Source organism: Oreochromis niloticus, linkage group LG7 (assembly GCF_001858045.2).
Source record: "Oreochromis niloticus isolate F11D_XX linkage group LG7, O_niloticus_UMD_NMBU, whole genome shotgun sequence".
NCBI classification, from domain to species: Eukaryota; Metazoa; Chordata; class Actinopteri; order Cichliformes; family Cichlidae; genus Oreochromis; species Oreochromis niloticus.
In genome coordinates this window covers 53,308,862-53,334,101 of record NC_031972.2, presented here as the reverse complement: position 1 = coordinate 53,334,101, position 25,240 = coordinate 53,308,862, and the positions used below count along the sequence as shown (strand labels likewise).

Genomic DNA, 25,240 nt, shown 5'->3' with positions numbered 1-25,240 from the left:
TCGTGTGATGAGGTAGAGGATCAATAGGGCTTAAAATCTGGGACTCTGCACCAGTTGCTCTTAGAACTAAAGAAGCTTCTCAGATGAGAGGTGGAACGCCTTCAAGAAACATAGAGAAGTCCAGACGCTTTTCTTTCCAAGTCGCTTAGACTACAATGACCTGGATGACTAAGAACCTTCACAGACATACGTCTAACCCAGTACTAGCAATTTGTACCTAATAAAATGTCCAGTGCATATTGATTGACATGTCTGAACCATCAATGTGACAGTTTACTGAAAAATAAAAACACCGTAATGACGAGAAATTAATTAAAACTGGTCAGTTTAAAAGTGTAATGTGTTTTAATAACAAAGCGTCTACTGACAAACGAGTGGATCTGTTCAAAAATGGAGCAATACTGCCCTCTTGAGGAAGCATGACGCACTGTTGAATTGAAAAGAGCTTTATTTTTCAATTTCACTGAGACAATACACATTTTTCTTGAAAGCTTTTCTCAAGAGGATGACATGATAACGCATCCACAATCAAAATTGCAAAAATATATCCTGTTTCCCTTTCACCGTACTTGGGTTTTGCTGTGTAAAGAATGAACAAACTATGCAAAGATGAACTCAATAAAAGAACATAGAACATAATAAATACATTTGCTCTCCTAGCTAGATCAAATGCAGTGATTTCTAAAAGAAGAAGAAGAAGAAAAAAGGGTCATTTCACATTTTATCAAGGCTTGTTTTGCCAGTACCAAATAATACGTGGAAGTGGGTTGCCAGGTTGGAATCAAAACCAAAACATAAAGTCCAGGTTGTTCTTTCAAATGCACATGTGAGCAAATATCAAGCAGCTTCTATAATTTTGAAAAAGCCAACTTGTCATAATTGGAATAGTTACGCATTTTAAAAGGCATCTGAGATTAACTTTATCAAAAAAAAAAAAGAAAAAAGATGAAAAAAGCACTTTTAAAAGTGGCACAGTGTTAAACTACAAATTTGTAAATACTGCAGCCCCAAATTTCCTTTTTCCAGAATACCGATGATGGTTATATGTAGAATCACTCTGCTCTTTGAATGAAAGGCACCTTCAGTAGTTAGCTACTGTGACAGTACAAAAAACAGACAGATAGCACTTGAAAAGCACCTTAAAAAATCAAAGGTGTGGTTTGCCAAAAACACATTTAAACAAATGGAACATTTATCTTCATGATACTGTGACTTTGCCCAGGAAGTTTCACCTCTTCTACGGTTTATTTGATCATTGTAAAATGTTCTTATTTGTTAGAGTGAAGCCCTTCATTTAATAGAAATAGTTAAATTGCGAGTTTAAACTCTCGTGATCTAGCTGGTGCTCCATTATGCCATCAGTAGAAACATTTTAGTACCTTTCTTGTGCCAAATACAAATAAAGTGTTTTGTATTTTTTTTAAGAGCCCCATGTGCTTTATAACCACTAAAGCATCTGCTGCTTTTTTCTAGTACCAGCACAAATGCCACAGGTGTTTCTCACGTATTTGCTTGGTTGCTCAAACCAGTAAATCTTAAAGAGATCTGGTCCTGAGAAGATAACCAACCAGGCACATTAACTAAAAGATCCCTTTGGGTGTACTGGGGCCTAAAGAATCTAGTTCTGGTAATACTGAATGTTCAAAGCTGGTGCTTCCTGGGCTTACAATTTTCCCCTTCCCCAATCATCAGTGCAGATAAATGTATCTTTCTTGGAAACTTTCATATGTGCCGAGACAGAGGAAATGTTACTAGTCTAAAATCCTTCAAATATACCAGAGTACTGAATGAAATAAAAAGAAACAAAAAAGTTTATTTGATTGCAAAATAGCAAAAGACCCCACCGTCTATTTGCACTGACAGAATCAAGAGGACCTTGGTTTTGTAATGATTTCTGCAAATATTCCTCCTGATAGTGGTGCTTGCTAGGATTGGACATGATTATCTGACAGATAACGAAACGACAAATGAAGCTAAAAATAGAAAAACAACACAGATAAGACAACTGCTGCACAACACCTATCCAGTAACTGAGCTATCCTTCAAACTAAAAACACATTTACAGAAACAGTCTGAGCTGGTTAAGCCGAGACAATTTCAGAACTGGGGTACCAGGAGATTGTGGAAATGTCAGACATAGTGTACATGTCAAGGCAAATATTGGCTTCATTCTATCATTTTTAGCCACCTTTAAGACAACAGTTGTGAGTATAGCTACACTGATGCAAATGTCCAGAGAATACTGAAATCTGATCTGCTTATTTCCACTTTAGGCTAATTCAGGTGAAATAAAATGGCAGATGGTGGTTAAATGAAAACATCTAAAAGGCTCGCCAGCAGCCACTAGAGGTCAGTCTGCTCCTTACACGCAGCCGAACCAGAGTGGTTTGAACTTAGTGAGCGACCTACAGTGCCATACTCCCTGTGGGGCTAACAATTACACGGTAAAAAATTTTAAAGGCTTTGCTGTCGCATTCAGCAGAATAATATCAAAATGTAACACCCACTCAAGTGAATTATGCTCTCACCCCAATTTTTTTTTTTTAAATCACCAAGGTGTAAACACAGCATGATCGTGTATGCCAGTAAACCTGTCACTAAATAAATTTGGAGAGATTTCTGAATCAATAGTTGTTTTTTTCCTCACTAGACACTAAAAGGCAGTTCTTGGTACTGTAGGCTACATGTGGGTGAAAGTGACACAAACTGTGCACAAGCACTTTCTCAAAAAACAGCGTTATAGCACTGCGAGGAGTCGTTTTGTGGCATTTCAACATTTCTCAGAAATGAAACAGGACGTTAGCAGAAAGCTACAGGACAAAATCCATCATTGAAAAAGCCTAAAGAAGCAGATTTTAAAAAGAAATCGACTTTTCAGGGTCTCAATCCTGCAGAAAAGGTGTCTTGTGTTGTCGTTGTCTCGCAGTGATGAAATATAAATTAATTAGTAAATTATGATCTAGTCTAAAGAGAGACACACTGTTCATGGCACGGTCCTATCGCTGTCAATATGGGATCTGATCATTCACTGATCAATCATCATTTGACTTTCTATCAGCAAAAAGCGCATAAATTTCTCTATTTTTAAATATAAAGACTTTAGTAGCATTTGTTTCCCCTCTAGGACTGATTGTACCATCACTTTTAATACTTAAAAATCAACACTTTTTTTAGGTTTTTTTTTAGTTCAGATGGGATAAAGGAGAATTTTTAGGCAGGAATGATCACACCCATTGGCTTTCACTGTGTCACGTTTTACAGCAGAAAGAATCCAGCGGCAATCACAGCTGAAAACCAGATGGTGTCAAAGGGTAACATCGGATCACGAGTCCGTGGTCTCGACCCGCTTTTTGGAAGAAAAAAAAAAGAAGAACCTCCCTCCTCGATTACATCAAGACCAAGGAGTAAAGTGAATAGTGTCTCAGCGGCTTCAGGACCCAACCGGGCAGTCTTTGGGTCCGTTACGAGTCTTTTGGTCCAGTCGTACACCCTGCCGAAGGGCCGAGGCCGATCACTACGAGAGTCCCTGCGCTCTGTCGTATTCTGTGATCAGGCCTTTGATATGTGACAGTTTCTTATGGAGGTACACGCATCGCTTTTTCTCTTCCCGATACCCAGGAAACTTCTGAAAGAAAGAGGAAGAGAGTCCAGTGAGATGTTGTTGGCTTCAACCTGATTTTATGAGAAGATGCTTATCTTTGCTTATCTCTGATTATCAGTAGATAAAGAATTTTTAAAAAGAGCCATCGATGCATATCAGCAATAAAAGAAAAGAATGGTTTGATATGAAGATAACGTGGCTAACATATCTTAGATGATGTCGTCAGATAACGCTTTTAAAACCAGAATTTGTTTTTGTGGTTCTTGCACACCACTGAATAGAAGTGTTTAGACAAAAAAAATGGCAATAAGTCTTACTTTTTTGTACTTGCGATACTTCTGTAGTATTTGTTCCTCCATAAGCTGAAAAAGCAAATATAAGAAAAGGTGTTAGTGTGCCATATGATCTGATCCGTTGTGGTGATTTACAAGAAACGGAGCAGCTAGAGTAGCCCTCGAGAGCGGACAGTACCTTGTACTCTTGTGTTCCTGGAGAGAGAGTGTTGATCTTTGAGCCCAACTGAACAAACATCTCTGTTATAGCCCCAATCCGGTCATGAAGAGCTCTGTATTCATCGTACTCGGCGCAGAAGTCCTCATTATACTTCTGACGCTGCTCTAGCGCAGTTATGGTGCTGTATTTTCTAAAGAAAAGGAAAGAAAGAGAGGAAAACATTGACTTTTTTTTTTTAAAGCCAAGAAGCAGAGTCGTCGTTTCCCTGTGTTTCCAGTAGGTGGCACTGCACATTGGCAGATTTCAAGGCCCGACATGTAACTGATTACAGCCTGATATGTTGACCAGATGTACGAATAAAAGGCTTTTTTTAAAGTCATTGTCAGGGAAGCTTTGTGACATGTTATTTATATGTGCATTTTTTCACTATATATAAATATTTTGAAGCTAAACTTCAACAGTCAGCCAGACTCTGAAACTTAAACACCTCAGTGACGATGAATCCATTCTAAATCTGGTAATATGACATAAATAACAAAGCCGGACACAGAACATATTTAATCTTACGTTAAATAATCAGGCAGATCCTCTGCTGTGCCACAGCTAACAGGTGTTTTCTCTCCCTCATGGCCTGTAGATAGGAAAAACACACACATCGAAAAAAGGTTAAAGCGCACTGCCAATGCAAATGTGATAATGTGGCCATCATATCAAGGCTGACGGACTCATTTATCTGTGTCTGATAAGAGGTCCGAGCCGAGGCGAGCGGTGACGCCAGCAGCCCCGAGTAGGAGGCAACCGCTGCCTGCTGACTCGCTCGACCGTAGGTCACACAGCTGTTCCACAGTCAATCATCAACAGGCTAAAGACAGGGTGACAGTGTGCGAGTTTTAACCGCTCATCTAAAATCATTAAAATTGAGAAAAATATATAGATTTCTCTTTGTGGTCTTCCAGAAACAACATATATAAAATATAAAAATTCTAACAGCTGAAGGGTTTCGTGGCCTGTTCAAATAAGACTATGATGATTGGTGGCTGAACAATAGGAAACACGGAGGGTGACAATAACATGACATTTTATAGCTTTATTGCTCTTTACCTTGGAGATTTTCTTGATTCTGCTTCAGGTCTGGGCTAGTTTCTATCCAGTCTGCTTTAAGGCGTTCTCTTTCTTTGTCTTTGTGTTTTTTGGATCTTTTCTTTTTATGTTGGCTATTGGTGAACTGCTGGTCATTGCACATGGAGGTTTCAGTGTGCGGAGGCTTGGCGGTAGGTGCAGTCGGAGCCGCTTCAGTCCTCTCCGCTTTGGGAACCGTGGATGACCCACTGAGTTTATGTGGCGAGTAGAGACCGTTTGGGCTCCCCTGAAGATGATTGTTGGTTTTGTCAAACTCTGTTTTAATGTGTCCACTAGAGTTTCCATGACTAGAGGAGCTACGAGCCCCATTGGTGCCAAAGTCAGCATGGGAGGGCGACTGCAGAGGCTGGCACTTGTCTAATAGCCTTTGTCTTTTGGGGATTTGGATGTTGGATGGGTCCAAAGCTGATGGGCGTTTCTGTGGGGAAAAAGAGAACACAAGTTTGCAAAGTATGATCAGAAATATTCTTCTTACTTTATGGTTGTTTTTTTAAAATTCATTTTCATTCAAAAATTGGCAGATTTCAAATGCTTTTACATCAATAAAAAGCTACAGCAAGCAGCACTTTTGAAAAAATTCCACAATATAAGACGATTACAGTCAGGCTCTGGCTCAAAGGGAACAAAATCATCTTAATAGCATAAATTCACACATTAAATTTGTTTCATCTTAGATCCACTGAGGGCTGCTTGTGTGAGAAACGTGTTGTTTGATGTTTTCTCGGCCGAGACTAGTTACTTGGTGGAGTCTGGTTGTTAACAATTGCTCCTTGCCAGGAAACAGTCTGGCACATAAATATGTTAATCTACCCAGATCCAGCTACATGTGCTAGAGGAAGAAGTTCGCTGTCAGGGTCTTGAAGCAGAAAGGAGCTTTCAGCTGCAGTTTGGTTAAGTTTAAGTAACCAAAACTGCAAAGTATAAGAAAAAACAACAGCATTAACTTTTTAAAGAACATAAAAGAAGAGCATAAAACCTTGAAGGCTAACTTTTCCCTTATTTAACATAGAGGATACAAGACTGGTGTCAATTTTTCCATATCGCTCCGGGCAAGAATGCCCAGAGCAATATGCAAATATTCATTTCCCCAAATGTCAAACAATATCTATGTTTACACAGTGTACTGTGAATCTGCATATGAGGAAATTCCCTGTCTATTCTTAGTCTAATAAGACAGAAGCAACAGGGGGAAAAAAAAAAATCACGTTGAATTACCACAGAGAGAGTTTTGGCAGGACTGAGCTGTGAAGGAGAATCCCCGGGAGTTTTGTGGAATGAATGGTTGGACTGGGGACTCTTCAGCTGGCTGCTGTGGAGTGGCTGAAGCTTCCTGAGGAAAGATTGAGAACACAGCACCTTCAGTTGGACAGTAACTTCAAGGTAAATGGCCTGTGAAGCTAAACAGGAAGAGCCAGTATATAAGTCACAACGTTTTCATTGGCAGATTCCTGAGCAAGCACATGAGAAATTATCATTTACTTTGATGTGGAGATGACAGCCTTTTCAGAGAAGCTCTAATCATCAACCTTACAAAACTGCATTTTTGCCCCCCCTCGTTTTGCTTTTTGCACGTTTCTGTGGCACAGTTCGTCTCTTCGGCGATGAAATCCACAAGGGGGCAACCACAAAGACAAAACACAGGCCGGCGTAAGAACAATAGCAGCTGATTTAACCTCTGTAAGGGTAAACACTATTTTCTGGTAATCTGCTTCCTACAGCTCCTTCCTCAAACAGATGCCACTGCATAAAGTCACTTCCCCCAGTGGTTTCAAACCTCTTCATTAATGCGCAGTGCAGTTCAGAACAGATTAACATCAAGCAGTACATGAGAGTAGGAAGAAAGCCTTCACAACAAGGACCTTCCCAATACAAGGATAAACTACAGGGAAGAAGCGTACAGTTTGTACAGTTTACAGTATGTGCACAGCGTCACAGCTTTATCACACTTGGCGAATGATCCGATGACTACAATTGTAAGACTTTTACACTCAGTGGGGGTGGTGAAAAAAACAAGGGAGATTGTGCAATCAGACAACAGCACTTCTTCCAAAATTCTCATGAAGCACATGGCCTGCATGTTTGCTGGCAGGCTGAGGAAACGCACGAGGGGTGGAAGCTCACCCTCAACAGCTCAGCCTTGCAACTCTGAGCGCTCCGTGCTAATGCCATTTGGCAACACGGCGCAGGGAATATTTTTCGGCGCTTTGATGTGTCCATTAAGCGATTCATCAGTGCGGAGAAGTAGCTCATTTAGTAGCTCCCCTTTCAAAATGATCACAGCAGACTTCTACATCAATTCATTGGCCTTTCGGTGTTAACGCCAGCACTGTCACAAAGCATCTATCGCTTTCTTCTTGCCTTATCTGCCTACGAGAAGTCTCTGAAAATCTAAAAAAGAACTTAAGGGGTAATGGACATATGCTTAATTTCATGCTGCCAGTTAGACACTTATACTCATGTGATAATGGACTAAACCCAGCAGGTGATTAGTTTAGGATAATCTCCTTCCAGCACCTCAGTTTTTATACAAAAAAGAAATAATATATTAATTTGTGAGGTTCCAGTGGGTGGATATTTTATCTTTACACTGAGCCGAGCTGGTCGTTTACCCTGTTTCAAGTCCTTTTGATAAGTTAAGCTAACCAGTTGTTGGTTTTCTAAAACATTTAGCTCTCTCAATGGAACAACACCTGAAAACTTCATTCTCACCTGATCAGGAGTCGGTGGATGAGCTGCTTCTCCTCTTCTAGATATCCAGGCCAGTCTCTCTGGACATGTCTGTAGAGCTCATCCTTCAGAGAGTAGCTGTGGTCTTTAGGGCTCAGTTTAGCAACCTGAAAACCCGGAAAGATTTCAGTCAATCAGCATAAAAGAGATCGAGTATAACAATAAAATAGATCCAGCTGCGTTCGGCTTTATGTGTAAGTAAAAACAAAAACTACCTGCAATCTTTGACATGCTGGGTTGTATATTGTGTGTGTTTGATAAACAGTTTAACCCTAATCCTGCTGATACAAATCTACCCAAACCAACCACTTTCAATTTTGAAAGTAGTCAGATCCCAGCTGGAGACACCACGCCCCCCCTCCTGTCAAAACACAATCTTCTCGTCCAGAGATAATTAAAGCAGAGCCCTAATTACAACTACCAGCGGCGGCACAGTCTCCACTCGATGATTGCAGTGGGACACTCAAACATTGTGAGCACAGGAAATATGCCTGAAAGAAACTAAACTGACATCACTTTCTTTTTTTTCAAGCACAGTTTTTAGCTGCATAACACTAAGCTAGTTATAGTCGGTGTATAAATAGTAGTTTACTAGTGAATTGCATGCTGGGCTTTTATTTAGGTTTGCAGGGTCAGTCTTTAACCTGATAGGAAACAAAGCAGCCTGGTTTGTATTAACCTGAATTTTTTTTTTTACTTGTTGCATTTGAGGAAATTCCTCATTAGTGGGCAATGTGTTTACATAGCATTTTACCAGATATCTCACCTCTTCCAGTACTGAGGTCAGGTCAGCCTTGTCCTTTGGAGTTGCCCGCTCCCTATCCAGCCACAGCAGCAGCTCAGGTTTCCTGTAGGGCTTTAAGGCCAACAGATGAATGATGCGATCCCTCAAAGGTCGGTGTGCCACAGGGCTGGGAACCAGGCTCCTCTTGTTGTTGGGGGAGTGCTTGTTGTTGCTATCTGAGCTTGACACCAGACCTTGCTTCCGCTGGACCTTCACACACTTGCCTAAAGTCAAAACAAAGCAGCTTAATTTGATTAGAGATAGGAAATTAAAATGTTATCGGTGTAATAATCTCAGGCTGATGAAAGGCAATACAGTCGCTACCCTGTACAAAACTTACAGATTATAAATGATCTGATAACAGGATTCACGGTATCCTGGAATAGCGCAGCCAACATGTTGGGGCTAATCCAGTCCTCAGGCCAGATATTCAAATACAACCTGGTTTTGAAAGACCAACCTGTGAGGGAGTAACTGTAGCCAGTCCCCTTAAGTGTAACGCAAACGAAGCACATGTACGACTTGCAATGCTCTCATCCTAATCGGAAAAATCAGTTTTAACGTGTAAATAATTTAAACACTGCACTCTCTGCACATATGCAGAGGCAGTGTTCTTTAGAGTGGAAAACAGTGAGTGGGTTAGATAGCACGCTTAGCTGCTGTGTAAACAGGAGAGCGTTTAAACTAAAGCAACTAACAGAGAGAACCTTTCTCAGTTGGACCAAGGCAGGCAGTGCTTATGGATATCTAAAGACGGTAATCTCGTTATAGCTGTAAGACATGCTTTGAGGTTGATGTAGGTCAAATGCTAACAGTGCTTTCACAGGGACAGTGTGGCAAACTGTGCTGTATGTACAGAAGATGCTTTACAGCACAGTGATAGTGTGAAAACTGCTGATATTTATACTCTAACAGTAATTTGCAGTTTTGGCAGTATACAGTATTTCATGCTTCTTGCACAAGCTTGTTCCAACAATTTACCCATGTCGTGTCAATTTTAGGCAAATATCCACCCTGCTCTGAAACAACCTGTAGTGCAACTTTCCAGCAAGCAGCGACTAGAGCCATTGTTTCACAGCAATAAATTAAAGCAGCGCTTCGGGGAAGTTTTAAGATTCTCAAGGAAGCTTTGCTGACTTTCCATTGTGACCTACTAGAGTTTACACACTTTACAGTAGTGCGGGTGTATTTCCGCACAATTACCAAACAGCCTGAGAAGGAATTGTATGCAGGAAACGGCTCACTTTATTTTTTCAAGCTTCCGAGCACCAAAATATGTGTACATTTCTACTGAACGTAACCAAAGATTAAATCATACATTACAATCCAAATTATGTACATTTTTCTATTGTAGCCTGCAATTAGGAGTTGATGTATGGACTCTTTTTTTTTTTCTGTACAGTGTAACATTACTGTACCATAAAAAGACAGCAAGTTACCGCAAAACAATTGTGCAGTCTCAACTGCATGCGGTGCATACTGCAATCCATTTCTTTCCCTCTCCGCAGGAGTGTCCAGGAGACGGCAAGGTACATGAAAAGACATGTTTAACTGAAACTGGATATTCTGTAACTGCACCAGGATGTCTCCAGTGGTTTTTGACATTTTTTATCTGAATACACACGTAAAAGCCTCAGAGGAATATTTCTGTTTCTTGTACAAATCATAACCTAAGCTAACGGGGGCTTGAATACCACTAGGTCTCAGACAGGAGTCAGGCACAGATCACTACAGGTTGTGTGTGTAAATATCTATTTAGATGTTTTTAGGAAACATATAAAATGACTAACGTTTCAGTTTGTGTAATTACATTTTAGACAACTTCACCAGCATGAGACCTGTTAGCGCATACTTTGTGCAAACTCAATCACATTAATGATGCTGGAAGGGAAACTGGCAAAGTGCCTGAGCAATTCTGTCAGAATGAAAGCAAGAAGAAGAAAAAGGTTCTGCTTTCACATGAGTAACTGCAACACGGCACTTTGATCAATTATGTGATAACTTTATTATGTGATAGCACCATATGGTAATTATCAGAAGGATTAAATGTTAAAAGGCGGTGGTTTCAAGGCTTTCCGGAACCATAAAAAATTCCAGTTATCTGTCCTTGATTCCTAAATGCCTGAAGGCTGTAGTAAAATGAAGTTGGAAGACACAAGAAAATATCGATGCACGTATTGTAAGAAACGTACTTGGGCCTGGCTTGATCTCAATTGCTGAACGGCTCCAGATGTCCTTCTCCACCTGAGACATGCGTTCCCGGGTCGTCTGATAAGAGTCGTCTGTGGCGCAGACTGTGATCTTGTCCTGAATGCTCCCCTGGCCCTCCAGGTGATCCCTGCCCTCCCTGTGCAAAGAGGGGGGGGGGATTAGGAATTCTCACTGTCACCCAGCATTTTTTCAGACACCTTTGGGTGCTGGAAAATACCAAAATAAGACCAATATTTTCATTTTTTACTTTTTTATGTTCCCTAAAATGTGATAAATTCTAGACTACTGCGCAAAAAAAACTGATTTCATTTACTTTCCACAGTTTTAACTTGAACACGAGTCCATTATTTGAATTACAGTGTTTTAGTAACGATGAAAATACCTAAAAACTTACTTGTAGCACATTTGTAAATGATAGATTTCTCTAGGATTACAAGAAATCATCCATCACAATCCACACAGTAATAGCATCAATGAATGAGGCATCAATGAGGGAGGCACACACAGCCGAGATGTTTGTTTATTTGTAGTTTATCCATCACAAGCTGTTCGATAAACTACATTTTTAGGAGATATGTTTTTGGAGATATTTGAGAGAGTGCACACGGTGAGACGAGTCAACAAACAGCAGTCACTGTGCGGCTGTTTTTGTGGCCGCCCCGTGCTGTGGCCGGGTTTTCCCGCGCCGCGTCACATATAAACAATTTTCCTCAGTCAGATAAAGAGACAGTGAATCATTGCTTTTGTACATTTGTATATTTAGTGATGTAAATCTTTCTCTTGTATCTGTTTCACCGTGCACATCCTGCTTTACCCGCACGGAGCGTGGCAGACAAATAAAGATAACATTAAACCTGCTACGTCACCTTGAGTGCAATTAAAGCTTCCCAGCAAGTATTCAAAATAGCATAACAAAAGGACAAAGAGACAGATAACCCAATCGCCGGCTCACCAACTTGTTTGACTACAATAAAGTCGCAAATACTATTGCAAACAAACAAATCTTGTTGACACCGCGAGCGTGACATACTGCCAACCCTTTGTTCCCTTATACTCTCTCTATTGAAACTGCATGGATCTATCCACGCACCGCTGCTTATATTTGACATTTGGTAACACATAAAAACATAGAGCTGATATATTTGGTTAAATTCTATATGTCATTCATTTGTCACTTATATCCCATCCATTCCTTTTAGCAAAACATCAAATGAACAACTGAAAGGAAAAAAATTCCTGTCATGGTTCTTCAACGACTCTGTGCCAAATCTGGTCGGGTTACCAAATTAAATTCTTTATAACAAATGTTATCAAGGCTTAATGACCTTATTTCTAACAAGCTGCTCTGATGTAACCTTTTAACAAACCCTTTAACCCGGCAAAGCATAAACACTACTTCTCTGTTTTCAGTTACGTGTGGTCACACCTTTGAGGTCACGGTGGCACGACAGCCTCTGGGTATTTTTGTAGTTGAATAGAGCCTGACGGTGATTCTCTGCCTGTTGTGGTACTATTACCAAAGAGAGAGACCACTGTTTGGCCTGGTCCTGCGGTCTCACTCTGGTACCAAATTTACTACAAATTCCATTTGTGGTCGACTCTGGAAAGAGTTATGTGTGTGTTCCTTACCCTGAGACATACTGATGAATGCAGTCGAAGCTGGACTGAGGCTTGTCTTTGCTGTCACTGGATAGGTAAAATGAGAAGACTCTGAATCCATCTGGAGATTCGGGGGTCGGTGCGGGGATCTTTATGTACTATCCGAGACAAAAGAAACAAAAACCATGAGTTTTAAAAAACATTGATTTACAGAGTAAAGAAATGCTTATGATCAAATGTTTAAAAGCCGGTCCTTGGTAATCATTAACAGTCTGACAGTGTTCTCTGACATGCTTGAGTGTGTGTGTGTCTGCGTGTGCTAGCATTGCTAATTTAAGAGCCGTGTTATGCAACAGTCATGTTTTATCTCTCCCAGATATAGCCTCAACTCATTCAGTGTTATCTCAAAAACACTACCCAAAGTAAAGCAGGCAAACTTACAAACTTTGGGGTTTTTTCCTGATCTCAGTGACACCTAAATAATCTTTTGTTTGCGGCACATAACAAGAGGCCTCACACACCTCCCAGGTCACATATGATGACCTTTAAGTAGTCACAAGAAGAGCCTGTTCGCGAGACACAACATAACAAAAGCACAGTGGACAACCTTTTCACTCCAGCGATAACCTCTTCTGTCACAGACTGTCCACGGCTCCGTTCCAACAAACAAGCCAGCAGGGTGAAGTCTATCACTGTTAGAAGCCTGTTACATAAAAGACCTGAAAACCCACTTCCACTGAAAGGATAGTTCAACTTAGAAAGTCATTAACCAACAGGTAATATGTCCTTTAAAGCACACTGGGTAGCGGCTCTCTGCTACATTGCCTGCAGCTGTGTTTCAGCCTGAAAATGGGCAGTTTGGCACTTTTGTTGATAGACTGTCCTAGATTCAGATGAAGCCCGTGATTATTGCCCGTGCTTTGCAAACACGAGTACGTGTTCACTGATGAGTAGGACTAAATGTTGTTTTTTTTGCCTCTTCAATGGCAGATCCAGTAAAACTCCTCAGGCCAAAGCATGCAAGCAGTTTCTTTAAGCGCGAGTCTCAAGAAAAAACAAATGTCAGTCAGATGGACTTAAAGCTGCTTCTTTAGTTACCGTTCATGATTGATTGATGATGAGCTGACTGAGCTGAGAGCGCTGTCCCCCTGGCAGATGTGGCTGGCAGGACTATAGCTGTCACAAATGCCCAGTCATGCAGCAAAGCCATAAGCACTTTTTTTGCAGCAGGGAGCCAATGAACAGCTCTTCTCCTCCACACCCCTCCTCCTTTTCTAAAAACCCAAGGCATGCCATTCACCCCACCCCCCATCTGCCCCCAGCTTTCCCTCATGCGCACCCATGTCAACTCAAAACGCAAAGCAACACACAAGGCCGGGGACACTTGAGACTCACAGCTGACCATTAATTTTGACCTATTTATGTCTGACCGTTAACATGAAGAGGTAAAGCAGAGCCCTGCATATGTCGGCTTTGCTTTTTTCCCCCCTTTAACAGTAATTAGAAATGATCAGCCAGAAAAGCATCAAAGTGAGCAGGGATAAGAGGCGAGGCACGTCCTCGGGACCTTTTACTTTGAAAGAGTAAAGTAGTGGCTGCCACGACCAAAATTATAAGTCACCAAAAGTCACAAATTTGTTTTTAAAATCAGGGTACGGCTAAACAAAGGCTTTGGGATAAAGTGAGGTTGCACTTGCACATTTAGCAATGCAATACTGCCACCACGTCCCCTTTTTCAGTCACTATGAGCCCCTCCAGCCATGCATTAGATCTGCCTGTCACCCCCATCGGTGCCACCTTGCACACTTCACATTCTAATTCTAATCAATGTCACTTAGGTCAGACTGTTTAGAGGTCGCCCCCCATTTCATTCACAGCTTCCTTTTCAAGCTTCATAACCATATGTCTTTTAACCCATTAGTTCCCACTTCCTGACTTCTCAAGGAGAGCCTTTCTACGTGACCGCAGGATAACACACTTTAAAGCGCCAGACGACTATAAAGCCTGAACAATAACCATAGCTCAGTTTATTTAAATATCACAAATGTACAACAAACGTCAACTTAATTGTAAGGTTTGTGTTGTAAGGTAAAGCTCATACAACATTAGAGACAGAAACAGCAAACCAATAATCCCCTATGACCAAGCACATAGTGACACAGATGTTTTATACTGTGCTTTCTTATATTATCAACTAAGAAGACTGGTGACACTCATACCTTAGAATATATATGAAGCCACAGCTACACCAACTAGTTGGCCTATGTTAGCAATAAAGCTCAGAAAAGGAGACAAGAAAAAAGAGATAATGTATCTCTAGCTAATCAGCAGCAATTGTGGAGCTATCACATGACCCAGTGTCTCATAATTCCAAGAAAAGCTATCAAACTATATCAGACAGGAAACAGTTAATCATGAGAAAAGGTTAGCTGGTATCAGTTAACTTGGAGGAAGTGTCATCAAGCCTCTGCTTGATGACACTTCCTCTTTGCTTTGAGAAAGCGGGAGATCTGAAGAATATCACTGAGTATGCAAGATCAATGCAAGCTTGAATATCAATTTATTTATTTATTTGAGCAAAGCATTTGGAAAAATAATACAATTTAACATTTTAAGTCCAACAACTTGTTGTGGCAAGTGAGTGATATCATTTTTTGGGGATATTTTCAATGTGGAATATGTTCAACTAAATAATTGTCATGCACTTCTGTGAATAAAAAACAGAAACTAGGAACTACAATTTTACTGCAGAAATTCAACCACCCTTTTTTTTTACGTTTCAGAAAATGAGGTTTGCAAAGGCCATGACAGATCATGATGAAGCGCTCAGAAAGGGTGAGTCGCATTGAACCTAAAAATACAAGTCATTTACTTGAAGAATTTAAGAGTCACTGTCTGTCATTTTGTAGACACATCTGCACACACTTGTCCTTTACGGCTAATCATGTATCTGCGTCTTTGTTGCCTCCTGAGTTTGAACAAGTCTCAGATGGAAAGTGCACAAACATATGCCTATTATTTCTTTAACTGCTCAAAAATGACTCAATTTGGGAATACTGCTGCTACTTTCTTACCAAAATTGATTGTTTGAACAATAAGTTTTTTGTATGTTATCTCGTAAAAGTTTATAGCACTAAATAACGTTTTTCTCAGACTTGTTACCTGCTTAAATTGCTACTTTTTTGCTTTATACCAACAGCAACTAGTAGCGCTGAAGTATCAGCAAACACAGGTTTATCTGTTTATGATTTTAAACGCTGCAGAATACACTAATTATCACAGTCAAGTGGACTTTTGATGTGCTGCTAACTCAAGGATACAACTTGCACCAACAGGTCTGTTATCCCAAGGCTGCTGTCAGTCACGTAGTAGGTGTAGATTTACATAGAGACGCTGAGTCATACACATCTCCATATGGAGCTTTGGCCTGATCCCCTGAGGCCGCCAGTGTGTGTGTGTGTGTGTTGTCTTTTTGTCTTTTTTTAGGCAGAGGAACCTTCACACCCTGACGGGTCACACGGAGGGAGAGAGGTCAAATATTTGACTGTTTCGGTGGAATGTCAACAGAGAGGTTATTATCAGTCAGAGCCCAACGCTCAACACTGAACAAACAAAAATACAAACAAAAAGAAAACAAACTATCCAATCAAAAAAAAGAGTGTAATTGTAAATTGGTTATAGAAGATTCACACACAGCTTTTATATGCAGCTACTAACTAAAGGTAATAAAAGAGTAGCTAACTTAAAAGAAAAACGCAGCTCCATTACCCAGAGGTCACTGAAACAATATTTACTTCTTCGTGTGCTTGCTGCTAATGACTTTTCATTTTAGTTCAGTACTAGTGACAAACTATCTCTAAACATTTTATTCTAGGGGGCTTAGTTGTATTAGGAAAATATGTCAATTGAATTATTAGAAATGCGCCGTTGAACGCCATTTGAATAATTTCTGACTTCTGTCTTGATTCCTGCTGTAAAAAGTTCATAATTATGGAGATAACTATTAATTCAGGGTTACTTGTCCGGCTCAGAACGTGGCAAAGAATTCATTAAATTGCTTATGTGCTACAGTATTCCAATTATGATTGTCGAGTCCTTTAATCTGACGATTAATTAATCAGAGAAAAGCTTAATCGGGTATTACTATGATCAGAGCGTGCTATTAACACGTGTCAGTTTAATATATTTGAGCAGCTTAATATTAAGAAGCACACAGCACTGAGAGCTGTGTGCAGCAGTGCTTTTCATTATAATGGCGAGAGTAAAAGTTTAGCTGGCGGACAGTTACAGTTCGAGCAACAAAAAGGCGATCCATAGCACCTTGTCAGTGCGGCCCCCCCATCGAGCGCACCGGCTAGTACAATAACTGCCTCTGTGGCTGTAGCCCAGACACATCTGCTACTCCAGGCCCTGTGTGCAGAGATGTCAAATACTTTCAAGCTGTTTTAAGGTGTGAACTGGACTGGAACAGAAAACCTTGGCAGGGGGCTCAGCAGTTGAACAAGGACAAAGGGCACCGATGGTGATGTCCTTGTAAAACTTCATCTGTAACTCCTCGAGCATGTTTAAACTGCTCATCTTTGATGAGGTTAAACAGAGTTCTTAACCCTGTCTTTGTGTGACAAGAGCGGGGGGGAAAGGGATCATTAATGAGATCTACGTTTACCCACCTCTGTGCTACACACAAGCCAAACATCTGCAGAAAAAGATGAGCGGATAGTTTTTCCTCTCTTTCTTTCTTTTCTTTGCTCTGCAGACAAATGCGAGGAGGGCAAGGTTCCCAGCTCTGGTATTTGGCATGGCGGCACTGAGCAGGCGCCTGGATATGTGATTTACTCTGAAGCCTCTGCCTCCTGCCCCTGTCTGTACTGACACTAGTAACCATTGTCTTCTCATCTGAGCCTACTCAGCCATAGCTGCTCCGTGAGCTGCCCATCTTTTGTTCTAGCTTCTTCCCCCACAAAGCTGAGTGCAATGGCCTGTCGGGCCGCCTGGATTATTCATGAACAGCAGGGACGTGTGGCTGTGTGTGTTGTTGGGTGGTAAAGGGAGGGATTGGGGGTTTGGGTGTGTGCGTGGAAGGGATGGGGGTGGCGTTGACTCCCAGTAGAGCCAGTGCATGAAGGATGGCCCTAAATAGTCTTCCTTTAGGAATGTGTATCTCAGTAGAAGAGGGGGATGGATCCTGACTGGAGCTAGTGTACTGGTTATGTTTCTTTTTTGTAATACAGTTTGATATATGAATGTAACTTAAGATTGACAGTAATAATAAAACATAGGAGTGGAATTTGTTATTAACATTCATTTGTTGCAGTGTGAGCAACATATCCACTGTGACAGTTATTAAAATCAAAATTACGCACCCTCAAAGATACATTTAGACCTCTTACAGTGTGAACTGAGCTTTCAGTGAGGGTGGATGGATATGGCGGTGATGCTTGAGGATCTATTCATCGAGGGGGGTTGGTAGATACAGGAAAAGCAAAAGAAGCGGGGGTGGGGACTGACGGGAGTTGTTGTGGGGATATGGGGATGGGCAACTGTCGAGCAACCCCCAAGGTACTGCCTGTTATGCCAAGCAGAATCAGTCTTTTTCCAAGAAGCTGAAGCTAATCTGTCATCCTCAACAAACGCTCCCTATCTCAGCACCCCTGACACCCCCACCCCTTCTTTTAGGTGCCTTCCTCTTCACACACAGAGGGATGGAGACGACACTTAATAGCTTTCAAATATACTGTGCTGAAGAGCTAGGCTGCTGTTTTCTCTCAATACAATATGTAAACTTCCCAAATAAATAAATAAAATCTATTACACACACGCAGATTGTGTTATTCTGCAAATCAGTAATGTGTTCCCCTTATAATCCAACAATCCACTGGAATTGCTCTGCTTACGCTCCCATCACTGGACTGGTAATCCTGTAACAATTCCCTGCCTTGAAAATGAGGTTAAACGAGCAAAATAAACATTAAATATCTCCAAAACCTTCAAAGAGATGAGCTGCAGGGCTGTCATTTTGCAAGAACTGGAATTACCACCATACAGGTTCATACTTCTAATTTAAGCCACTTTAAGAACCTTGATTCTGGTGGCATGCAGCATGACCTACAGCACAAATCATCCCGGAAAACTGTCACATAATCTGTTGAATGTCTTTGTGGAACCACGTCTCAGTTTCTGGTGCCTTGCAGATATTTTAGTTAATAATTTATGGTTGAAGGCTTTGCTTGTTCACTTTGGGGATGTGGAGCATAATTTAACAACAAATAAAATCTAAATCTGCAAATCTGTTTCAGTGGAGTCGTGTTATTTCTGAGTTTCCTAACAAGGCACTTGCGTCTTTGGAATGTAAATAAACCGCGTAAAGACGCAACACAAATGCAAAACTATTTGTGTTTCTAATCCTGAAAATTCTATTTGACTCACTTACATGTTGCCACCTTATTGCCTGCCCAGCTTGGGCCACTGATTTGTCTTTTCATCACTCTTGTAAGCTTAAAACACTGGTGTTCTTCAAAAGAAGCCAAAGAATACAGTAATGACAGAGGAGCTAACTAAAGAAAAGTCCTCTTTAACCCTAGGATCTCATGGGGCTTGTTCTAAAATATACTGTATGATCTAAAAATCCCAACTGCCTCTGCACAAACACAGTGGGCCTCAAACGGGCAGAGAACAGAGGGACTTTTGCTTCGCTTAACACATCTGGATGAATAGAGCGGCGTGTGCCCTTTCAGAAACACGTGGGACAACTCTCCCTCTCACCACTTTGCCACTGGGAGAGGACAGCTCTCAACCACATTCCTGTTATTGTTATTCTAATTAGGTCCCAGAAAAAAAGGGGGGAGCAAAAAAAAAAAGGATGTGTGGTGTGCATGCACACGTACACTCTCCCACAGTGGAAGAGGTTATTTGCAGTATGAACGCGAGGCGAGGCAAAGTGGTGCGGTGGCAGGGGGATAGAGTCAGAGCAGCCATGTGTGAGATAGAGGCCCTGATGTCTTGCAAGGATTCAGCCAATGCATGGGGTGAAATGGCACAATAATCAAGAGGACAGGCGGGAGGGAGGAAGCTAGCTCTGCCTTCACACGCAGTCGTCGTGAGGATATCTTAAGAGCACCTCTGCATTCCCCCTCATCCAGCGCCACTGTCTGTACGTGACAGCTGTGCACATGAAAACAGGGCCATAAACAAAAACAATTACTCTGGCAACTCCAGTTTACTGTTTATGCACTGAAAAGGTAATAAAACCAACGTCACAGCTGACACAGCACAACACACACGTGTTTGAGTGAAATGGCGACAGACGTATTAGACTCATGAAGCCTTTTTTCAGGGTATAACATCGCACAACTCTACACTACAGCTTTGCAGGATAATAACTGAGATTTCTTATAAATCAAAGAAAACATGCATTTAATTAACAAGCAGTTAACCTTACCTATCAGTAGACTTTAGCATGTATTAAATAAAATCAAGGCCAGGTTATTTTCTTACTAAATGGATATACATCATGCCAAGCAGGCAGCATTGCCAGTAGCACAGGAAAATGAGCACTGGGATGTGAAATTCCAGACCATGGGAACCCAGACCAGCTCCGAATATATTCCTTAATCCTAGTGATGACTTTTAAGGAATCCAGAGTGTTTCTTTTCAAACTCTCTTCTACAATGTTCTTATTGATTCATCAAAATATGCAGTTTTTTGGAGGGTTTTTGTTTTTTACCATTTTCCACTCACTGCTCCCAAAGTATTGTCATTGATCAAACTCACTCACTTCCCTTTCCTCCAACAACATCCAGTTTAAATCTGTTTGTCCAAATTAAACAAGTAAATGCAGGGGTTAGCTAGCTCTCGTGTTTTTTTTATAGTAATTTGTCTTTCATAGTTGCCTTGAACACCAGATTCAGAGTCCTGTTGTGTCTTTCATTGCATGATTACAAGCTTGGCAGACAATTTACAATAGTAGGGCAAAATGCCGCAGGGACAGAGGGAAAAGCAGCCGAAAACCTCAGCGTGCTATTTCTTGATAGGAACCCTGGCCCCTGATACCACGCAGCCCTGGACTGACGCCAGGACGGTGATTTGAAGGATTCTTCTGGTTTCTGCGGCCCTGGAAGTGCCCTTTTTACAGGAAACGTGACATGAGCCAGCAAGGACAAAGATCAGAAAGAAGGCAGTCGTGGGTTTTGTGATCAAGCTCTACAGTTGGCAGCTGTCAGCAGACGCATGACCTCTTGGACCTCGTGTTGCTTTTTGGGGAAAAGGATGTGATCCAGCTAACAGTTATCTAGCAAGTGGAAAGATAAGGGGGACGTCTACATCTGTGATGGTGAAACCCTCCAACCGACACAGATACTGGATGTCCTCTTGGTCTGTTATGTGCCAGACTGCCATGTTAACCAGCATCCTCCCCCCACTAACGGCTTAATATGGCCTCCCCCACCACCAATGGCTGCCGCTACCTCATTAATGCCCAATCGTCCAGCTCTGGGACTATTGTCGGAGGGGGAGGGAGCCCATGCTTGAATTCCGCAAAGCAATTTGAATATGTAATGTGCCAGCCAAGATATAATCACCAAATCCTATTCAGTGATTAAAGCACACTTAAATTGCACTCACTTAACATTGCTACACAGAAAGATGCAATAAGCTGGTTAATCTGCTGCTGGCTTTACAGATGTTCCTTTACATGTTTACATTCATCATTTGCACTTTGAACATATTTTGCACATTTTCCTGGATAAAAATTCCTCCACTTGTTTACCACCCCTGCTCGTCAGATCTTTCATGTCTGCGCAGAGACAACAGTCGTAGAGACATGGGGGCTCCCTGGGGTTTGCCAACTCCCCTTCCTCCTCCCCCCTCCAAAAACAAAGCCTCCCCAGTTGCAAGCCTGACCCAGTAACCTGGCTAGCAGCCTCGGGGTGTAGCATACCCTGTCTTAGGGCCCGTGTGAGCACACAGGGCTAGCATTTGTGTACAGAGCAAAGTCACTTTCGTCAATGCAATCGGCTCTTATGGGGATTAGAACAGCTCCTTTTAGACAGGGCTGATTGTGTGGTAAATGTGTAGAGGCCTAGCAGGCAGAGCTCGGGTGGTAATACTGGCTGGGCTAATCTGGCCGGACACAGGCATCTTTCTTTACAGTCGCTTCACAGGAATGGCCTCTTACTTTCAGCACCGAGCCATGATATGTATCTGATTTCTGTACATACACGTTTAGAGAAAGAAACATTTGACACAACTTATTGTAACTTGGAAATTGACTGAGACCTTTCCCTCAAACTGGGCGCTCTGGTGCACTGACAGCTGCTATTTTCTCCATAAAACAATTCAAGGCAGCAAAACCCATCGACCTATGACAATAAAGTCATCCAAACATTTGGAAAATCACCACCTCTTCAACGATGTGTTCTTAAGAATCATATAAGACGTCTTCCAGAGGAACTGTCATAAGCGTGCTCCACAACAAATCAGAGGTAATTAGAGCGTTCAGGTTCTCAGACATTAGCGGGAGAGTATGCAAAACATCTTACCCCTTGGCTCCCCTTGAAGCAAATCGCTGGCTGATTTGATAGTGATGTCTGAGGAGAGAGAGAGAAAAGGAGACACTGGTCAGTGATTGAATCAACAGCTCATGCATTATGAGTGAAGAAATACCGCCATTGTTTCTAGATAACTGCCGTTTGGTTTAGGGAACTTAAAACGCTAAAATGTTGCCATCACTCCCAGCTGCTCCGCTGCTCAGATACTTCTTGCTTTAATCAGAGGAGAGTAATGTGAGCGTTAATCGTTCCATATCCTGCAAAAAACTTTGCTCATGTCAGTCGGCTGGCCGAGCGCGTTTGTGCGCGGGTGTGCGTTTCGGCTTATTTTCCCTCTAAATGAATAAAAGGCTAAAAAGCAGATCCCAGAGGAAAGACAAAGCATGCTCTGAAATCAATTATATGTCTTTGAAAAAAAAGCACTCTTACAAGCCTGCACTGTGCTGGAAATACTGTACTGCTCTCCAAGACCACAGTGAAACCTGGCTTAAGCTCCTGAACACAATATTGTTTCTCTCCCAGCTAAATGATAAAGAAATATTTGAAAAATCCCTTTAAAAATAAAGCCTGCTTTTGAGTCGACACGACTCTCAGTAAATAGCTGGAGACTGTTATCCGTGAAACACAGCTTTGCCTGTGATTGACAGGGCTCGTAATTTATTATTAACAGCTTTGAGAAATGTCTTCCCTATTGAGTACTGCGGTGATTTTCTTCATAATCCAATAGCTTTTAATATTGAATGGAATAATAAATATTAAAGCACATAACACAGCCGTAAGGCTAAATCTAACTTGTTAAAGGTCCAGATTTGATCATTTACTCACTAAAAGTGTCGCTGTTTGACAGAATTGAAATAATTGGTTAATTGAAGTGCTTTTATAACCCGTAACTAGTGGTTTTACAAATGTCAACAGACTGTTTATTTATTAACAATTAGCAAGATTTCTTTGAGGGGGTTGCCAGGTTGAGGAAAAGCCTTCTGACTGATGTTTATTGTTCTACTGCAGTGGCATTTAAACCACATTTATTAACAACTGCACACATGACAGCTTATTGGAAAACGAAGATTAATGGGTGTTTAGTGACAGCTCGTCACATTTAAATAAAACTAAAGGAATTTATTACAACTTGGGAAAACATAAAGTTGTTACTGACTTGAAGTATTAGCAAAAATGTTATTGACCTTTAGTAAAACCAGTGCTGTTTGCTAAAATGGCACTCATTACAAAGAGCTGCAGATTAATTCATCGGCATAAAATAAGCAATAATTGTTATGTACCATATATAATGTATAGCTGTTAAATAAGATGTCAAAAGTTCACTGGAGTCTGGCTCCCTAAAATTTGAGCATGTGTTGGTGAAGATTTTGTCTTATTTTTAGCAGAAAGCAGCAGTGGTTTCCTTGTTTTCTTTCCCTGTGGGACATTTGGGGTAATTATGATTTTATATGATTTTATAACAGTTGGTCGCTTACTTATAAAATGTTTTAGTGCATTAGATCTACAGCTACAGACCTTATGTGATAAGCTTTTATAGTTTCCTTAATAAAATCATTCTCTAGCTTGTGCTTTACAAAAACACGTGTATGAAAAGCATAAATAAATCATAACCAGCAACAGAAACTCTCAGGTTGCGGCTCCTGGGGACAACATCTTTCACAGCTCGGTGGGAGACCAGCGGTCTAAAACTGTATTTACTATGGGTGGTCTTTGACTTGGAAAACTTTTGCAGTAACCTCTCCTGCCTGCCTGCCTGCCTGCCTGCCTGCTGTGGCCTGGGAGAAGCTGTCAGGTCTATGAGCTCTGGAGTTTACTCTGCTTCACAGACCAGTGAGCTCCGGAGATGGGCGGGCGTCCAAGCGTGTAAAGGCCAAAAAACAATACACAAGAGCACAGCAACAACTTGCAAAACCGTGCCACGCCGACCCAATGCGTACTACACAGCTGATCCACCGAGTCCCAAATCCAGGGTTAGTTTTGGGCTGTTGTCTTTTATGGCCCGTGACCGGAAATAGACTCACTTGTTTTGATGGTTAAGCAGGAAACAAACAAACAACAAAAAAAAATATTTAAGCAAATATGACTTCAGTCATAACTGGGACTGTCTTATCGAGCATTGCTCTGGGAAAGACCATTTAGACAGACTAAATTATCCCGGTCTAATCTAATGGACCATAAAAACAATAAAGCAGTCTCCAGATTCGGAGCAGTCGAATAATTTGCTTGATAGCTTGTTCATTAATTTATTCCCCAGAGCGGAATAGACAGGGGGAGAAAAACAGCCTTTTAAAGAACATTTAATGATCGGCAGGGACAGTAAGTAGTGCGCATTTGGAAACGCAAAGCAGAACTTATGATACCAACAGAGGACGGTAGTAGTCCCCAACCACATTTTGTTTATAGGAAATCGCCTGCGTTTTCCCATAATCTAAATGTACATATATTTTTAGATCTAGTGTACTGACACACAAAAACAAAACAGCGAAAACAAGCCCAGGGGATAACCACAAACCTTTGTCATAAAAGAACTCTAGTACCTTTTGATTTTCAAGCAGATTACGATTTGATAAACGAGCAGTAACTTCTCATTTTCTGTTCAAAACAAAACAAATTTCTCGGATTACAGGAAAATTCAGTCACCAGAGTGAAATGATTTGCTTGTTATAATCACAATAAATCATGCTCAGCCTGCCTTTTACTGTAACACAGCCAGAAGAAAGTAACGCAGTACACAATTATCAACCAAAAGCGCTTTTGTCGACGACATTTGAACCGTCTGTAATCGGGATAAGTGGGCAAACTTCACTGTTTTCTCCCTAAAATAAGGAACAATCTGTCTTATTTTCATGCAGGTCCCGGAGTTTGGAGGCGATTCAAAAACAAGAAGATATAAAAAGGAAAAAAGACACACAAGCTCCAAAGTTGGTGAATCTGATAAATTGTCTTACCTTCAAGTTCTGGTAGGCTTCGAGGGTCCGGATGGCGGTGTCAGTGAGCTTGACGTGGTACAGAGTTTGATTCGGGGTGTTTTTGTTGATTTTAGCACAGGAGAGCCCATACCGATGCTCCTGTCTCAGCGCTGCCATTTCTACAACTGAGAGCTGCTGCTGGCGACATTCTGCCTGAAACGTCACCGAGGAGACGACCGTCTGTGGGCGGAGCCAACACACACACTCACAG

General features: G+C 41.3%; 1 protein-coding gene across 1 annotated transcript; it reads right to left on the bottom strand.

Annotated features, from left to right (window-relative positions):
• Positions 1-430: 430 nt before the first annotated feature.
• Positions 431-25,211, bottom strand: LOC100692326 (RNA polymerase II elongation factor ELL). The gene is made up of 12 exons (XM_005470763.4): positions 25,009-25,211; positions 22,052-22,099; positions 12,546-12,673; positions 10,898-11,052; positions 8,688-8,929; positions 7,904-8,028; positions 6,410-6,524; positions 5,156-5,612; positions 4,622-4,685; positions 4,073-4,244; positions 3,919-3,963; positions 431-3,625 (listed from the first exon to the last, which is right to left on the bottom strand). The coding sequence occupies exons 1-12, from the start codon at positions 25,144-25,146 to the stop codon at positions 3,515-3,517; spliced, it is 1,800 nt and encodes a 599-aa protein (XP_005470820.1). The 5' UTR covers positions 25,147-25,211; the 3' UTR covers positions 431-3,514.
• Positions 25,212-25,240: the final 29 nt, after the last annotated feature.

Excerpts from the sequence above, each read along its gene's own strand:
- LOC100692326 (XM_005470763.4), bottom strand. The coding sequence starts at position 25,146 with ATGGCAGCGCTGAGACAGGAGCATCGGTATGGGCTCTCCTGTGCTAAA. Across the intron at positions 8,029-8,687 it reads TGACCTCAGTACTGGAAGAG|GTTGCTAAACTGAGCCCTAA; the intron begins GTGAGATATCTG and ends CCGGGTTTTCAG. Across the intron at positions 3,626-3,918 it reads AGTATCGCAAGTACAAAAAA|AAGTTTCCTGGGTATCGGGA; the intron begins GTAAGACTTATT and ends TCTTTCTTTCAG.